The following is an 18,256-nucleotide window of genomic DNA, read 5'->3' as shown; positions in this document are numbered from 1 at the left end:
TAAACAGTGGGTGGATTATTCATGCCTCTCCTCTTTAGACCATATAGGGTATCTTCCTGACATTGCCATGGCATTTGTAAACTGTAATGGTGCCAGTGGGAGTGGAGCAGTCAGGATGATCAGGATGATCAGATGTTACTCTTGTTGCCATCTTATTTTTGGTGGGTTTTAGCTGGCTTTTTTTTTTTTTAACTGCAACCTGTTTATCAGCAAAGTCTTTATGACCAGTATCTTGTGCTGACCTCCTATCTCACCCTGTGACTTAGAATGCCTTAACTGTCTGGAAATGCAGCCCAGCAGGTTTCAGTCTTGTTTTACCCAGCCCCTATTCAAGATGGAGCTGCTCTGGTTCAAACACCTCTGACATTTCCCCCTTACCTTTTACAAGAAAACCCTTAATCCTAAGGGTTGCAGGGGAGGTTAAGATCTATCTTCTGTAACTTCTTTGTGCTGAATAGGGGCGATGCCATTCCCGCCTAACTATTGGGTCTCTTGCCTTCAGGGTAGAGAGGAGTTCAGTCAGAAAGCATTGATATGGCAAGGGGCATTCATAACTCTGAGTTCTAACAAAAGGTGATATCTAGATGATCAATAAGTGCTCAGTTAAAAAAAAATTCAGTAAGCTTGTCCAGCATTTCTATACAAAGAGTGCAATAGCAATGTATTCCAAAACAGCAAAACAAAATAAGTAAAATTATCCCAAGTAAACTAAATGAAAAGGCTTTCCATGAACTGGGCACCTATTGGAACCAAGCTGATATGGGTTTGCTAGCTGATTCCAATACATGCCCAGAATTAGGATATTGATCCAGATTTTTACATTACCCATCCGTCTTGTTTCTTCTGAGTATCAGTCAGAGATCACTGGTTGGTTCACAGAAATAAAGAAGGTTAGTCTAAATTGCAGGAGAAAAAAAAAAAACAGTCAACTGATGAGACTAGAATTTAATAACAGGTATACCATATTTCTTGAAACATAAGTTTTCTCTCTATGGTTTCTCGTTTTTGCTAGAGACAAATCATGGTAAGACTGATTTGCTTTATTATACTTGGCCTGATTATTTCTATAAAGTGCAGCAAGAATAATTATTTTTCACATAGGCTTTTTAAATTGCCTTTGATGAAATTTTGTTCCACAGAAGAAATCTCAGATAAGGCTTTGTTTAAAGCCAAGGCTAGCTATGGGTTTGTACCCCAAATACCTATGAGTTGAGTAAATTCCTCTCCTCATGAGGTCTCAAGATAACTTGGGGCTCCTGGGCCTTTCAGAAAGTGACATTCTTTATTTACCACAGGCCAGGAACCCTGTACTGGGACTGTATAGTCAGGTATGAGGCTCGTTTTTCAAGGGGCTTTCCTTGGCTCTCTAAGTCACATTTGATTCCTTAAAGGAAAACACCCCATTCCAGTCAAAGCCTTGGTAAAATAACCAGTTTCTCCAATTGTGTCCTGTTACAGAAGAAAACAGATTCTTACTGCACTGAAGAATCTGTTTTCTTTTATAACAGGGCAAATAACTATATTGCCATAAGTTAAGATACTCTCAAATAGTTTCCAAAATCTGGAGAAATCAGGTAGAGAGAAACAAATATGTTCCAAATCTTTTTTCACAGAAGTGTACTGTACTTGATTGTTAAAAGCTGTAAATAGCACAAAAGAAAAGTTTTCTTGGCCATGGAAAAGAGAATCAGCAATGTTCTTAAGCAAAAAATTTTTTTAAAAGAATTACTTCGGTTTTTTATGAGTTCATTTCATGGGGTTAACTCCTGTTCTGTCATGAACTTTTCAGCTCTCTAGAAGAGTTCTGAAAGTTTTTTTTCTGTATTCTAATGTCGCAATCTCCAATGTTATCAGAAACCTGCATTCCATAGCACCTGTCAGAATTCTACAGTACATTATAAACCACCTTTTGAAGTAGATTAAAACAAGACAATTATCTGCGGATGATAAAAAATCTTAGGATAGCCACTATTAAAGCCACAATTGACAAAGAAACTTGGTTATTTCTGTGGCACAAAAATTTGATGTAACAATCATAACTATTAATAACATACATTAAGCCATGTTGGAATTATAGGAGCTTCTTACAGTTTTGGAACACATACCAATAACACATTTATACAAATACAAACCAAAGAAAGCCAAACACTATTTCACATTTGATAATGCCTCCTGTTATGATTTCCATACCAAATAAGCCAAGTTTTACCTTTGCATTAGTGTACCGTTAATGTTAAATCCAATTCTTAATAAAACCTTCTAGACAAATGTATTCAGTCTTAATCAGTTTTACCATAAAGTAAGATTTTCGTAAACTTTGTATAACCCTTTACATTTTTTTAATGAAAGAGCAGATCAGCGTTCTAAGAAAACGTATTGTGCTTTTATTCCAGTGTTCAATTTACAGGAAAACTGAATAATACTTCTTTTACTTTAGTCAGTGTGCACACACAGAATTTCATTGACAGTTAATTTTTTATAAACCTTCCACAACTCATTCAAACTTTTGGCTTTATCCTAATTTAAAATAGTCCTTTAACCCTTTAATCTAGGCAGAAAAACACATTCCCACGACTTCTTATCTTTTTATCAAAATTATGTTTTACTTTTCTTATACACCCTGCATGTAGAACTGTTTCCTTAGTAGTCTCAAATACATGTTACAGTGTTAACTCTTAGCAAATTTTACTTTTAGTAAAAACCTTGGTAAGTAGGGGATTTTAATTATATACTAGGTGCCAAGCCTGGGACACCATAAGGTGTCTGACTTTTTCCAGCATAGCTAGAGGGCATGACTCTCCACATGTCCCCAGGCCTTATCTAGAATCGAATGCTCCAAAATAGGTAAGCTGAACAATTTTCAAAAGTCAAAGAAGCAGTTCATGACCTTAAAACATTTAGCAAACCTAGTATCTGACCTGCATAATTTAGACCAAATGTTTACATTTTTGAATTTTTTTTTTTATCAATAATCTTTAAAACTGTCTTTGTTTCCCAAAGATTGCTAAAGTCACCTGAACTGAATGGTATTATATTTTTTATTTTCCTGAGAATATTTGATTTAAGCACCTATCATTTTTAAGCCAATTAATCAGAGTTCTTTCAATTACACATACAACACATATAAATACACAAACAGGCAGAAGATAAAGGACTCCTTTCCTAAACCAGGGATTGAACCCTGAACCTATGCTGCTACTGTGAAAAGAGAAAGCACGGCCACATGGTTACAAGGTCAGGTTTCCAAGGACATACAAGACAGCAGGGAAATGTCATTCAGTTTTTGTTTTTGTTTTTCCAGTTTGTGCAGCAAAGTTTTTAGTTGGGCCATCTTGAACAGTGGGCTTACGGGAGTCCTAGGCTGGCATTTTATCCTAGACTGCCCCTCTTTTATGACAGAACAATACAGAAAGACACACAAAGCACACCAGATTCACTACCGTTTAAGACTAGCCTCATGAATCCTTTTTCCTATTAATCAAAACTTTACGGAGGATTTTTACCTAACAGAGGTAAATCCTATACAGAGGATTTTTGCCTAAACAGTGACTTTTACCATTCCTTCAACCCATTTGTACAGAGAGAGAGACAGAGAGAGGGAAAAAGAGTAAGAGGGAGACAGAAAAGCGGGTGGAGAGAGACAGAAAAAGAGGTTAGAAGTTTGGCTGGTAAGAAATTCTTACGCTTTGACTGGGCAGCCCTAGTGACCTGGCTGGCTGCACCACAGCCCTAGGAGCCAAGCCACAACACAAAGGAAAATCACCTTTTTCCGTTCTGGCCAGAGCAAAATACATGCGACAAAACACAGGCATTAGCCTCTCTGCTTAGTGCCCAGTATCAAACTGGCAAGACTCATACTTGCCGTCCCTTGGGCCTCGCTGTTAATCCAACCTCCCACCAGGAGTTTCAACTTGTTGCCTCTGAGCAATATGGTGGCCTTAAGTTACAGAAAAGGTAAGAAAGGGAAAGGAGAGAGAGGAAAGCATTGCCTGAGGCAGGGTGGGACAGGTGAAGAGCTCAGCCAGGCCAGAGAAAGACCCACTATTGCAGTCAAACTGAAAAGTTCAGGCTGCCACTTGTTGGTAGTGAAGGGATCTTTTCCAGCAGTCTCATCAGCTCTCGTTTCTCTTTTTGGGGGGAGGAAAAAACTCCCTATGTCCCATTGTCCTATACATGTCTCAGCCTGTCATCCATAGCCGTCAGCAAAAAGTGCAAGATGGATTAATCCAAAGAGAATAGTAGTTAACATTCCATAGTGCCAAACCCATTCTTAGCCAAGAGCGACTTTACGGAGAGGCTCCTCTAACCCCCTAAATCCTAGGAAGGACTCTAACCTTCCTAAGTTGAGCCTTGAACCCAAGTTCAAGCAAGCGTCCTTGCCTTTCATTAATAGGAGCCTTTAACCCACTCTGTCTTAGGAGAGATTCTAACTCCCCTAAGTTGGGCCTCTAACCCAAGCCCATTCTTTACCCAGGTTGATGCACCCCACTTAACCCAAAGTCAGCCAATTGGGTCGGGGGTCTCTTCCATATCATCCCTTTGGGATTCACCAGAAAGATGTTACTGAAAAGGGTCCTGATGCAGCCCCCAAGAGAGTGTTCTTGGATCTCATGTAAGAAAGAATTCAGAGCAAGTCCATAAAGCAACATGAAAACAAGTTTCAGAAAAGTAAAGGGATCAACAATGGTTACACTGTAGGCAGAGCATCCCTGAGGGCTGCTGGTTGCCCATTTTTAAGGTTTTTTGAAATTGTAGGCTAAACAAGGGGTGTGTTATTCATGCCTCCCCTTTTTAGACCATATAGGGTAACTTCTTGACATTGCCATGACATTTGTACACTGTCATGGTGCTGCTGGAAGTATAGCAGTGAAGACGACCAGAGGTCACGCTCATCACCATCTTGGTTTTGGTAGGTTTTAGCCAGCTGCTTTACTGCAACCTGTTGTATCAGTAAGGTCTTTATGACCTGTATGTTATACTGACCTCCTATCCTATCCCATTCTGTGACTTAAAATGTCTTAACTTCCGGGGAATGCAGCCCAGTAGGTGTCAGCCTCATTTTCTCCAGCCCCTAAAGATGGAATTGCCCTGATTCAAATACCTCTGACAGTGATATTCACATCAGCAAGGATTTGTCTATCATGACCCAGTGTAGGCTAAGTTAAAACTCATTGTAGTACTAGTATTATCTAAGGCACTACTGTCCAAAAGAACTTTCCACAGTGATGGAAATGTCCAAAAGTGTAGCCACTAACCAGAGGTAGCTGTGAAACCCTTGAAATGTGACTTGTGTAACTAAGGAACTGAATTTTTAGTTGTTTTTAATTCGTTGAAATTAAATTTAAATTTGCATAAGGCTGGTGGCTACCATATTGGAAACACAGCTCTGCGAGATTGTTTCCACAATGTTATCTCCTGACAATGGAGAAAGTTTATCAAGACTCCCACCAAAACCAAGGTAGTTTCCCTGAGGCTGAGGAGAGCTTCTTCAAATAACAAGGTTGTGAACAGGTTACCCAAGTAATTCTTCTGATTCCTTTGTATAATTGTGAGAAGCTCTACTGTTCACCAGAGCAGCCAACTCTTAGAAAAGCTGCTAGCTGGGCTTTTAATTTTCTGTTGATTCTGCAGTCACTGTCTAGTAATAAAGGATGGACCTTCCTGACCAGCTCACTGCTGCCCTTTTGTGCCTAACCAAGACCAACCCTGCGGATAGGCAAATGTCCCAGAAAACATCAGCCCCATGGTGGCCTGGAGCTAGGCGGAATTTAGCTCAGAGTAAAGATATGTTACAAATTAAATGTTGCAGTCGGTATGTAAAGCTGCAATAAATAGAAACTGAGTTACATCAAGGACGGAATTAAACCTTAAGTTTAAACTCCACAGCACTATAATTAAAACTTAGCCTGTAGCAAATCATTCACTTGAGATTAAAGTAGTGTGGGGGAAGCAGAGGTTTGGGCTTACCTTGCTTTCTACAATTTATAAGTATGAGCTACCAAAAGCTAACAGCCCTGCCCCCAAATCCAGCTCCCAATTAAAAACACAGTTTGAAAACCTTTAGGAGGCCTGAGGGGCCCCTTAAACAGAAGTCTGCCCCTTCCCCCCTGCCTCAGTCTATGAACAAATTAAAAAATATTACCTGGTCCCCTGATGGTCCTCTGAGCTGACACGGTGTTTTCATTAATACATCATTAGAGTAATGACATTGTGCTGGCGTTTTGCTTTCAAAACAGCCTGCACTTCAGCCGCCAATACAGGCTCGGGGGCTTCTGTGCGCTTTGTTCCTGGGAAGTATTATTCAGGTCATATAAAGAGGAGAAAAAAAAAAAAAAAAAGAAGAAGACAGACTGGTAACTCATCATTGTTTAGTGCATATGCTTTTTATCCCAATCAGGATCATTCAAGACTTGTTCGGTGTTTTTTGTTTGTTAGTTTTGCAGAGTAAACACCTGGGTTATCTTAACCATGGCCTTAATGCCTAGAGCCAGCAGGTTTTTGCAATTCCCTGAAAACAGTTGCCTTTCAAAAAGACAGGTTTCTCTCGGGTTGGAAGTACGGCATTCTGTTTAAAAGCAGTGTGATGGCCCGAAGTTGAAGCGTTGTTTTTTTGTTTTTTTTTGATTTTCTAGACTGTGAACTGTTACCTCATAGACAATAATGGATTTATTTTGGTGTCTGAAGACTACACACAGGTGAGTGAAAATTTTCTACCGACTCAAAGAGCTCAGAATGTGCCTGGGTTAGGGGGAACAAATTATGGTGTTAAAACTTTGAAACAATGATCTTTATTTAGGAGGTAATAGCAGGAGATTATAAAACCTTATTTCCATACCTCTAAGAATGCCACAGTCTGCTTCTCAGCAGGCCCCAAAGAGTTTTACCTCCCAGTGGGGGGTACAGGGGGGTGACAGTGCCCAGGGTCTGTTCTCTCACTCATAAAACGTTCAATTTATAGAACTCTTAGCCTTAGAGTTGTCTGTGCCACATGAAGAACTTTTCCCTCAAGGATGGAGTGCCTTAAAAAGTTTGTGCAATTTTAAGATTATTTTTCCTTCTGATATTTCACCTTCATATGCATGCACACACATACACGTATGGTTCTACATAATTATTGTTTATGGCTTTTTTTCTGGTTTTTGCTTTTTAAAAATCAGTTACCTGAGTTCAGGGATTAACAGCTTGGGCTCTCAACACCAAGGGACAAGGGTCCAGAGATGGAAGCGAAATATTCTCTTTTGACTGTACCATGTGCGGCATAGGGGCAGGAGGGAGAGAGATGAGAAGAAACCAAGCTATGAGCTTGAGCACAGAGATCTCCACTCTGCCTGGAAATCAAAATCACAGTTAAAGTCAATGGTATTGTCATTGAGAAACAGGTTTTTCCATTCAAATTTGCTGCATTAAAACTTTTCCTGCAATTAGAAATTACATTAACATACAACAAAAGTAAAATACAAACAAGTTTAATAGTGCATATAATAAAGTAATACCACCAGAGAAGGAAGGTGGTTTCTGATGTCAGCTCTCTTTCTTAACTGGTTCTGGGATTATCAGCAAGTTCCTTAACTTGTCTGAACCTCTAGATAGGTTCTGTACAGTGAGGATGGTTGCCTATATAAGGTTTCTTCTAACTCAAATATTTTAGTATACTAATACATTATAATGAAGTCCCTTGTAAATCATTTAAAAATCTGTAGTAGCCGGCAGTATGATAGGTTCATTGCTTAATTAGTTAATCATCCCTACGTGTGGCTTTTTAGGGTCTGAAATGAATGGTTTGGTGATTTATAAACAGGGGCTTCAGGTAAGTTGAGGAATTGTGCTTTCGTTTCGTCTCTTATGAGAATGTTGTAGAAATTTCAGTGCACCTTGCTTACACTGTTGAGGCTCAGAATGCCCATTCCCAGTCTCCTGATGCTGAACATCACTAGATGGGACAGTCGATGGACATTAGATGAGATGAATGGGCCTATGAAAGAAGGCCAGTCCCTGAGACAGCAGGAAAGTCCTTTGGCCTGTAGTTATATGCTCCTTTGGCTGGGAGGAGGAACATAGGCATTCAAGAATCCATGGAGTGAGAACCCAAATAAGTTGTCTGGAAGGAGGAGCTCTATTCCTGTGCTCTACTCACATAGGGCTGAGATAGGAATGATCCCAGGGCTCAGGAAGGATACAGTAGATGTCTTCCAGGGGTGAGTCCTAGACCAGCCAACAAGTGATGGAAACAGTGAGTGAGTCTGTTTCAGCCATGAGCAGCCATGGCCACTACAGATTCCCTGCTCTGTCTCTCCATGGACTAAGCCTGCAGTAGGCCTGGTGAGCCTGCCAGCCTGCTGAGCCTGGGCTTGTTTGATGTTGTCTGACTTCCTGTGCCCCAATTAGGATCATTCTTCTCCATCTAACAACCAGTTTCATTGAAACTGGCATATTTATACACACAAAATACAAATGTCCTTCTTGCTCCTAGCAGTAGTACACGCCCACAGAGTTTACAAAAGTTTCCAAGTTTCCCTGTAGTGAAAAAGGAAGTGCTCAATATTCAGTCAGAGAAATGCTGTTTCCTTCTTCCTCCTTTTCATCTCCCTGTACATTTTGCCAAAGTTTTTGTATATATCTTGCTGCCTGAAAACTCCCAGGAGTGTGGTCGAAGTCACTCAGTTAGTTGCAGTGGGATTGGGGTTTAGTTAATACAAAGCCTAAGGAATCTATATAATTTGGACTCTTATGGCAGTGCCCTCCACCACCTACTCACAAGCTATAAATCTTCAGAGCACCCAGAGCAGAGATGGGGCTTCTCTGCTGGGCAACACTGGCTCATTCCAGCAAGAAGGCCGTTGCTGCAGGCTCTGTTCCATGCACTGCCTACACCCTCCCCCATGGGACACTTTGCATGATAGTGGCTCCAGAAGTTAAGAGGGCATGCATGAGGATGTTAATCCTTCATTCCGCCATTCAAAGTTCGCAAATCTTGGCAAGCACCAAGAAGTAGACTTACAAAAACATCAGCGTGGTGGTAGGGAATGACTGCAAAGCTTCAAATGACCTTCAGACAGCCTCAGATGTGGGGGAAGGCCATGAGAAGTCTGATTGGCCACGCTGCCTCCTCAAGGGGCTGGGTAGTCTTACTCTTGGTCAGTGTACAACAAAATGAAAGTGATCCTCAGAAAGTGATTCTGAGAAAGGACGGATTCTCAACTGCAGGAAATTTATAGGGCTGATAAAGTGGACTGCTGTATTTCAGGTCATCCAGGAATTATAAACAATTATTTTTATTCGTGCTTAGGAAGCCCTCTCATAGCCTGTTTCTGCCTATAGGGAGTAGTCTTTGAATCACAAGGGATTATGTGCAGATTACTGCCTACTCCATCCAAGGGTAGTGGGGTATGTGTGTGTGCACATGCGTGTGCATGCATGTTTTAATTTCAGCATTCAGCATGGGTTACCCAACCCCCTCCCATGTACTGTGGAAGCGTTCACATCTGCTCACTAGTTTGCCATGTAATCTCATAATTTCTCATGACTGTTAAAACCTTTTCTACTTTCCTGAAAACCTGCCTTTTACTCCTCTCAGTTCCAAGACACAGACTGTGTCCCTTTACATTTCTTCTCTCCTGTTTGGGCACATTATTTATCTACACCTCCTCATATGTCTTCTTCCCCATAGACTGGAGACTTTTTTGGTGAGATCGAGGGAGCTGTGATGAACAAATTGCTAACAATGGGCTCCTTTAAAAGGTAAGGGTTTTATGGTCCACTGCATTCCCCCCAAAAGTTTTCCTAAATAAAATAAAACAAACCAAGGTCAAATAAAGCAAGCCCAGACTTGACCCTGTAGCTGGTTTTTACTTGTGTTCATGCTCCAAAAGATCTCGCTGAAATTCGATGCCTCTTGCCTGAGTGTTAGAGGCTTAGAAACTCAGCTCACAATGAGTTTCCTGTTCACCCAGCAGAGAGTTTATTGGAGGCCAATATTGAAGTAGGAGGCTGCACTGTGATGTGATTGTGTCAGTCTGTGAAGTTACTGTGAAGAATTAGGAAAGGCTTTCACCTGGCCAGAAGGGTAGAGTATATTTTGTCTCCTGCTGATGAACCTGGAAAACTTCCTAGAACTCTGGCCCTTAGGGATGAAAGGTGATATTTAGCGACTTTTTGATGTCATTTTAGAAAATCAAGTGAAAATTCTCAAAACCCGCTCTTGATGGAGGTAAGTTTAAGTCTGCTTCCGGAAGAAAACCTAGATGGTGCCAAATCCCGTAAGTGGCAGGTACTGACTACTCATCCAGGGGTGAGAACTCTTGCTGACCCTGAATAAAGCTTGTGTAGAACGTCTTCCTCATGGCCCCATGTCCCTCATGGGCAGAGCAGCCATGCTCTTGGGAACCTAAATTTCTGGATAAAGCCATCACTCAGTGAGATCAGGGTGTTAGAATGTCTCCCTGGGGGTCTGTGTTGTCTCTCTTCCCTTGGCCTCCCAGGAAGAATGTTAGCCTTTGAAGTGGTGCTTTAATGGGCATATTTGGAGCTGTTAAATATATAATGGCAGGGAATCCGAGGATGGCCCTCCAGCTTCCCTGAGAAATCCGTTGCACGCTGGTGACCAGTAGGTAGGCAGGCCCCTGGTTTATTACTCCCCTGCAGCTGAATGGCTAGGAAGTGTTAGCTCAGGAAATCAGACTTTTAAGCCAGTCAAAAAGACCAACTGAGCACTTTGCTGAAAGCAGGGAATTCAAAAATGATGACCCAGTTTTTGAAATTCCATAGCTTATTTGTGCCAGAAGGGAGAGAAAAAAAAAAGATATAAAAAACTGGCCTAGTGCCAGCGCTTCTTCCATCTCTGACACGCTTGCTGGTTCTCAGGCCTGCCTGTAGCAGATTGTCCCCTCCTGCTCCCTTCCCTTTAAAAAAAAAAATTCAAGTACAGTTTTCTTCTTCGCCAGAAGTCATTGTACACATGCTTGAAAACTCTGCTTGGATCTGAGCTGGAGTGGCTGTGGAGTTTTCCACGACTTCTTCAAGCTTCCTGCGGCAGCTCCTGGCCTGCCATCCAGGGCACCGCTGACTTTTCCTATCTTTATGTGGATGTGTGCATTTGTATCCTGTTAACTTGTTTTCAACTGGATTGGGGGAGGAGACAAAAGATGAAGAATAATCGCACACATGTTTCTCATTTGAAAGCACATTTTTCAACTTCTTTAACAAACCTGCTTTTTTCTTCTCCCTCTTGGATATTCCTTTCAAACTGTTTGGTGGGAGAAAGAGAAAGGCTGTAATGGAATTTTGAACCTCTGGTCTTCTCCCTCATGTGGGTGAAAGTACAGTTGGTATGAATCTAGAACTTTCTTTTACTGTAAGAGTAGCCAACGTATCTGAGAAAAAGGCAGGGCTAGAAACTCAGTTATTCCAGCAACTGCTGTCATCCAGGAGCTAGTTGACAAACCTCCTGGGCCTCTTTGAAGGTCCTCGCCGTTGGGGCCAGTAGAACACTGAGAGTTTGAGTTTTGAAGTCCGACAGACTGGGGTCAAATCTAGGCTCTGACGTTACCAGTTGCTTGACTTAGTCAGGTTACCTCTCCAAACACTGGTTTCTCTACATGGAAAATGATCATTACTTCCACGGGTTGCTGTCAGAGCTAGTGAGATTATAATAAGCATAAAGTTCTTAGCATAGAACCTGGCATATATGAAGAGCTTGATTAGTTGTGAGCTGCAGCTGTGATTTTTGTTGTTGTAGATCTTTGCCCCATCTTGGATTTGCTTTCCTCTTGGCACCAGGTGTTGCTTCATCTACATTTACACCTCTCCTGGCAGGCTTCCTATGACACCTTACGATGAGTCTCTAGTGTTGGAAGACCATAGTCCTTGAAATCACGCATTTGGGTTCTTGCCGTTCCCGGAATGCAGTGCTTGCTCAGAGCATGAGGTTAACAGTCCTGTCACTCAGAGAAGATCTTTATTTCAGAAGCATTGAACAGATAGAGTTGGCTGAAACTGACAGCACTGTGGGTCAAAAGTCATGCACTATATTGAATTGAGCCCACCCCCAAACATGGGTTACATGAGGCTGCATTGCTTTGGTTAGCCCAGGTGAAACTTGGGATCAGTTCAGTGTGCTGACCCCTCATCTCAGCATCTTGGACAGCACTGAGGTGGCCCTCAGTTTCTTTATCTGATAGGCTTATACCCAGTCCTAAAGAAACAAATTTCAGGCTGGGCATAGTGGCTCACACCTGTAATCCCAGCACTTTGGGAGGCTGAGGTAGGTAGATCACTTGAGGTCAGGAGTTCAAGGCCAGCCTGGCCAACAAGGTGAAACCCTGTCTCTACTAAAAATACAAAAATTAGCTGGGTATGGTGGTATGTGACTGTAATCCTAGCTACTTGGGAGGCTGAGGCAGGAGAACTGCTTGTACCTGGGAGGTGGAGGTTGCCGTAAGCAGAGAACATGCCACTGCCCTCCAGCCTGGGCAAGAGCGAGACTCCTCAAAAGAAAGAAAGAAGTTGCATGCACACGAGCTCCACAAACCTTCTTCTCCAGAAAGACAGAGCTCCAGCTACCTCCACTACCTCCCTTCGTAACCACCCCTTTCCTTCTCTCCCTTGGTCTGTCTTTGCTGCCCCTCCCCAGGGAGGCAAGGCGATGCTTGCCTGGGTGACAGTAAACCTGTCCCCTGGTTATTCTGACTACTTACCTCATGACCTGTTGGCTGTTCTACCTGACAGTACCAACAGAGGGAAAGAACACCCACTTTGGGTCTGCAGTGCCAGGTGGAAGGAAAATACTGATTTATGTGAACGAGTTAACAACTTGAAATAATTCTGAGAAAGTCTCACAGTAGCTTGTGAAACCATCTAAGAGGCAAAACTGACCACTTTGGGGCACTTCAGTTGACTCTCTGACCTGACTCTCTCTAGCCAGCTTACATATGACCTAGTATCCAGGAGCCAGCTCACAGACCAATAGCTTCAGCAGCATGACAGTAATAATCATGGCGGCCTTCCCTGAGCACCCACCAGACTCCAGGCTTGGGTTGTCCTTACCTCTTTGTGGGCCTTTCAGCAATTCTGAGACAGACATAAATAGGACTAGTCACACAATTTGCAGGGTGCAAAATGAATAGGTGGGACCCCATGTTCGAAAAGCGTCAAGAGGGTTTTTGTTGTTGTTGTTGTTTTTGAGATGGAGTCTCACTCTGTCACCCAGGCTGGAGTGCAGAGGCATAGTCTTGGCTCACTGAAACCACCGCCTTCCAGGTTCAAGCAATTTTCCTGCCTCAGCGTCCCGAATAGCTGGGACTACAGGCGTGAACCACCATGTCCGGTTAATTTTTGTATTTTTAGTAGAGATAGGGTTTCACCATATTGGCCAGGCTGGCTTCGAACTCCTGACCTCATGATCCACCCACCTTGGCCTCCCAAAGTGCTGGGATTACAGGCATGAGCCACCACACCCTGCCAAGTGTCAAGAATTTTAAGATGCTGGCAGTGGAATATTAAACCAAGTACTGGCCCTTCTGAGTGCAGGGCCGTGCAGTAACATAGGTTTCACGGCCCATGAAGCCAGCCCAGGGTGTAAATACACCCATTTTATAGTTGGAAAAAATGAGGCTTGGAAAGGTTGACAACTTGCCCCAAGTCTCTGAGTAACAACGCTGGATTCAAATGTTCCACAGTCTGAAAACAGAATTGTCTAGCTTCTGCCTGTTACCTGGCTCTGTGGACAATAGCATTGTGCCGGAAGCTTCCTTCTGTTGTGTTTCAGAGGTGAAGGCTAGCTGAGGAAGACATAGGCTCAGCTGTGTCCTAATCAGGCAAGCAGAACTTTCAGGGTAAGAGGCCAATTGAGTGATAAGAATGCTCAGGTTTCTTATAGCTGAAGTTGAAAAATTATTAGCCTAAGCCATGATCCCAGGGGTCAGTTGTTTTCTCATCCAGTACCATATACCTGGTCTACCTGTTGTGTTTCAGACACAGAACTTCAAACACTTCTTCATTCTTACCACTGAAACTGAGTGGACTCTCTGAGTAGTGATTCATTTCTGGTTTTTCATTTTAGCCATTTTCCTTTTTCACTCACATTTATGCCTAGTGAAAGTCTTGCTTTCATATTTCTCAAAATCCACATACTATGATTCTCTTTGCTATCCAGGCTGGAGTGCAGTGGCACGATCTCAGCTCGCTGCAATCTCTGTCTCCTGGGTTTAAGCGATTTTCCTGTCATCAGCCTCCTGAGTAGCTGGGATTACAGGCACACACCATGTCACCCGCCTAATTTTTGCATTTTTAGTAGAGGCGGGGTTTCATCATGTTGGCTAGCCTGGTCTCAAACTCCTGACTTCAGGTGATCCCTCCACTTCGGCCTCCCAAAGTGCTGGGATTACAGATGTGAGCCACCATGCCCTGCCTCTTGCAACTATTAAGAGAAAATCTAGCCTCAAAATTCTTTCATTAGAATTTGTTTATCCCTGGTAATGCAAACTCAATATTGTCACGTATCTAGGGAAAAGGGAAAAAATACAGCCTGCCGTAGGAGTCTTCTTTTTTTTAAGGTTCCTTATAGGGCTTTTGTGATACTCTGGACTTGAAATAAGACGTCAGGTTGAGCACAAGATTCTCCACTGTGTGGCCTTGGACAGTGTGTTCAGCCTTTCTGAGCCTCAGTTTCTTCATCACCAAAATAGGGACCTCAGTGGATTTTCGGAGAGTTAACTAAAATATATTAAAATGCTTTTTAAATTGCAAACAGGAAATAAGATTACCTTTTGAGTTGAGTTTCACATGTCTGAGTTCTTATTTTATATTTTTCTCCTGTTTTGTTTTCTTTGTCTTATTTTATCACTAATAATCCCCAAAGGATAGTTACTGCATAGCAGTTACCTTTATAGCACAGTGTTGGGGTGGATTCACAGACTTGAACTCTCTTGTGTGTTAGCGTCCCCTGGGTACTTTTAAAAATACTCCTAAGTTTAAGCTTCAGCCCAAGAAATTTACTTAAAGTTTTTTTGGAGTTGGAGCCCAGGCACCTGTGTTCTTTAAAAGCTTCTCTGTGATTCTCATGTGCAGCCAGCATCAAGATACCAGGTTAAAAGCACGGTACCAATCTAGCTGCTATGCTCTTAGGAGTTGCTGATTGCAGCAAAATAGGACTAAAATAATTATTCATATACCTACAAGTGACAGATAAATGGAATAATGTGTGAGTAACTGAGGTGTCCCCAGCTTGAAGATACACACGTGCCTACAGCCTGCCCCCTAAGCATGGGCGCTCAGTCTCCTATGCGGATGTCTACCACTGTGACCAGGAGGAGATCCCTGCAGATCACAATCAGCTGGCCCAAATGGATGGCATCACAAAGCAGAGGGTCCTCTTGGATCCAGGACTGCCACCTCCCTCTGTTTCCTCTGTTCTTCCTCCTCTTTTTAGACTTCTAAGCAATGTCTGAATCCATCCCTTCCTAGAGGGAAGAGCCCCCAGCCCATCTTTTTGAGGTCTACTTCTTGGATTGTATTTTTGTTCCTGCATCTTTCCCTTAGGGTGTGAGGGGAGGGGCCCCCACCTTCAGTGCCTTGATGGCGCTTATATTAGTCCGTTCTCACACTGCTGTAAAGAAATACCTGAACAACAGGAAAAAGAATGAAAAAACAAGTACCTGAGACTGGGTAATTTGCAAAAAAAAATGAGATTTAATTGACTCAAGGTACCACAGACTGTACAGGAAGCATGGCTGGGGAGGCCTCAGGAAACTTACAATCCCAGTGGATGGTGAAGGGGAAGCAGGAGGAAGAGGGAGGAGAGGATGTGCTACACACTTTTAAACAATGAGATCTCGTGAGCGCTCACTCACTATCACAAGAGCAGCACCAAGGGGGGAAATCTGTCCCCATGATCCAATCACTTCCCACCAGGCCCCACCTCCAGCACTGGGGATTACAGTTCCACAGGAGATTTGGGTGGGGACACAGATCCAAACCATATCAGCACTTTACTCTCTTAGAGGCAAAACACTAAGCATATAGACAGCAAGAACAACTGTGAGTTAAACTCAGGTAGGGCACCTTGCTCTGGCAAAATATTTAGTAGATTGCTAGTAAGACATGAAAAACAAAGGCTCTTCCACCCTTTTCCAATTCCTCTCCTTCATTCCCCCGGTAAGTAATGTAATACATGTCACCTGAGTTCCATGGAGCTGGGCTCCAACCTGGACAGAAGTGCCTTTTGTTAGATAAGTGGCACAAATACAACTTTTAGGACACTTGAGCCGGGGAGACTGAAGGGAAAGTTGAAATGAGTTCAACATGGAGCCCAAGGAAAAAGCAGTAGCATTCAAAAACCAGGTAAAGAGAGAAATCTTTACCGAAGGATAAAAATGTGGCTGTTATCAAATATACAGAACTGAGGGTTTGCCCTGGGTGTTTTGCTTTTCTTTGTGTTTCTGGAAAGGCCAAAGGCTCTTCCCTTGTTCCTTGTCTATGTGATTCTGCTTGAGACCAGAAAGACCAATGGAGCATACCTGGCCCTTGGCTTGCTGGGAATGGACGGCTTTCGAATAATTTGTTTTTGTTTTTGCTTTTGAGCCACCAATAGTACTTCTCTTTCATGGCCATTGTGTTATCTGTCCTTCTCTCTCTCTTTTTTTTTTTTTTGGTTGCTTCTGCTGGTGGGGGTGTGTGTGTGTGTGCGCGCGCGCTTTTGCTTGGTTTTTCTTGTTTTTTTTCTGCTGCGCTTGGTGTAACACACTTGAGCTTTTAGCCCTCCAAGTCCATTCATATTTTCCCCTTGGGATCTGGCAAATGTCCTTGTCACTGCACCTCACAAATATTAATGTGGTTGGCTTGTGTGGAATTCCCTGTGGCAGCAGCTTCTGCTATTTAAATCACCTTTTAAAAGGTGACACATCTAAGTAGAATCCAAGACCCGGACAATTTCTACTCCTGTCTCTATACGGTGGGACTGGGAGCTTTCCCTGTCTTTGATAATCACATTACATTTCAGAGAGTGCCCTGGCCTTGGAGTGTAGAGAGTGTTAAAGGAGAATTCTGTTATGTTTGGATGCTGCTTGCCTTTAATGCCGACTGCCCCGCTGATGTCTGATACTCAACAACTCGCGTAATGACTGTAATGGCTTCTTGGCTTCCTGCTGACCTGATCATGTCCACAGAAGTATGCTTTGTCAGAGGTGGCATTGAAGGGAACAAGTAGACAGATTGGCTTGGACAAGTGTGTTTCTGGGCCAAACTTTCTGGAATGCAGGGACATGGAGTTTCCAATGGACCACTCTTTAAAATTTGAAAGCTGCTGCTTGAGTATCCCCAATAACAGCAATAACAGTAACTGCCCTGATCATTATCATGCAGTCTGTCTCATTTATTGAATGCTAATTGTAGGCAAGGCATTATTCCATGAAGTTAACATGTATTACCTTATTTACTCCCCATCACAATTCCGTGAAGTAACTACTATTATTATTTGCATTTGACAAATAAGAGACTAGAAGTGGAGGCTTCCAGCAGCTTGTCAAGCTCTCCCACAGGCATGAATGAGAAGATGGAATTTGAACTCACATCAGATTTCAGAGCATGTTCTCCTGATCACCATTCGTGTTTTCTCCATAGTTGGAGCAGACTAGCAAACTTTCTACAAAGATTTTTCTTTTTACATTCATCTTTGTTCTGCCTTAAGAGATAGTGAAACAAAGTCGTTCTTTCATTCTTGTTTTTTTTTAGATGGAGTTTTGCTCTTGTCACTCAGGCTAGAGGGCAATGGTGTGATGTTGGCTCACTTCAACCTCTGCCTCCCGGATCCAAGTGATTCTCCTGCCTCCATCTCCTGAGTTGCTGGGATTACAGGTGCCCACCATCACACCCAGCTGATTCTTGTATTTTTAGTAGAACAGAGTTTTACCATATTACTTAGGCTGGTCTCGAACTCCTGACCTCAGGTGATCTGCCTGCCTCGGCCTCCCAAAGTGCTGAGATTACATATGTGAGCCACTGCACCTGGCCAAAAAAGGTCTTTCAGTCAAACTTGGAGTCCAGTATATTAGTTAGGACTTGGTCCAGCTACAAATAACAGAAAAATCCAAATTAACAGGGACTTAATGAACGTAGGAGGTTTTTTCCTCTCTTATGGTAAGGAAGTCTGAAAATACTAATTTGGGTCCCCTGTGTTACAGACCCAGGACCACAACTTTTTCTTCTTTCTCCAAGATGGCTTTTAAGCTCAAGGTTACCTCATGGTTCAATGTAGCTGCTGAGC

The 18,256-nt window shown here is 42.6% G+C and overlaps 1 protein-coding gene across 9 annotated transcripts in view; it reads left to right on the top strand.

The window, feature by feature from the left end:
* Nucleotides 1-18,256, top strand: part of CACNA2D3 (calcium voltage-gated channel auxiliary subunit alpha2delta 3) — a 935,925-nt gene that overhangs the window by 826,839 nt on the left and 90,830 nt on the right. For 8 of the 9 annotated variants that reach the window (XR_012518702.1, XM_039477586.2, XM_074403648.1 and 5 more), the window contains 2 exons: nucleotides 6,633-6,695; nucleotides 9,668-9,738. Coding sequence is in view for 7 of the 9 variants with exons in the window: in XM_039477586.2 (XP_039333520.1) it covers nucleotides 6,633-6,695; nucleotides 9,668-9,738 (134 nt within the window). In the remaining 2 variants the exon portion in view is untranslated. The remainder of the gene's footprint in view (nucleotides 1-6,632; nucleotides 6,696-9,667; nucleotides 9,739-18,256) is intronic. The other variant, XR_012518703.1, reaches the window with a different exon arrangement.

Source organism: Saimiri boliviensis, chromosome 8 (genome assembly GCF_048565385.1).
Source record: "Saimiri boliviensis isolate mSaiBol1 chromosome 8, mSaiBol1.pri, whole genome shotgun sequence".
Classification (NCBI taxonomy): Eukaryota; Metazoa; Chordata; class Mammalia; order Primates; family Cebidae; genus Saimiri; species Saimiri boliviensis.
The sequence above is the reverse complement of the archived record's forward strand: the minus strand, read 5'-3'. Positions and strand labels throughout refer to the sequence as shown.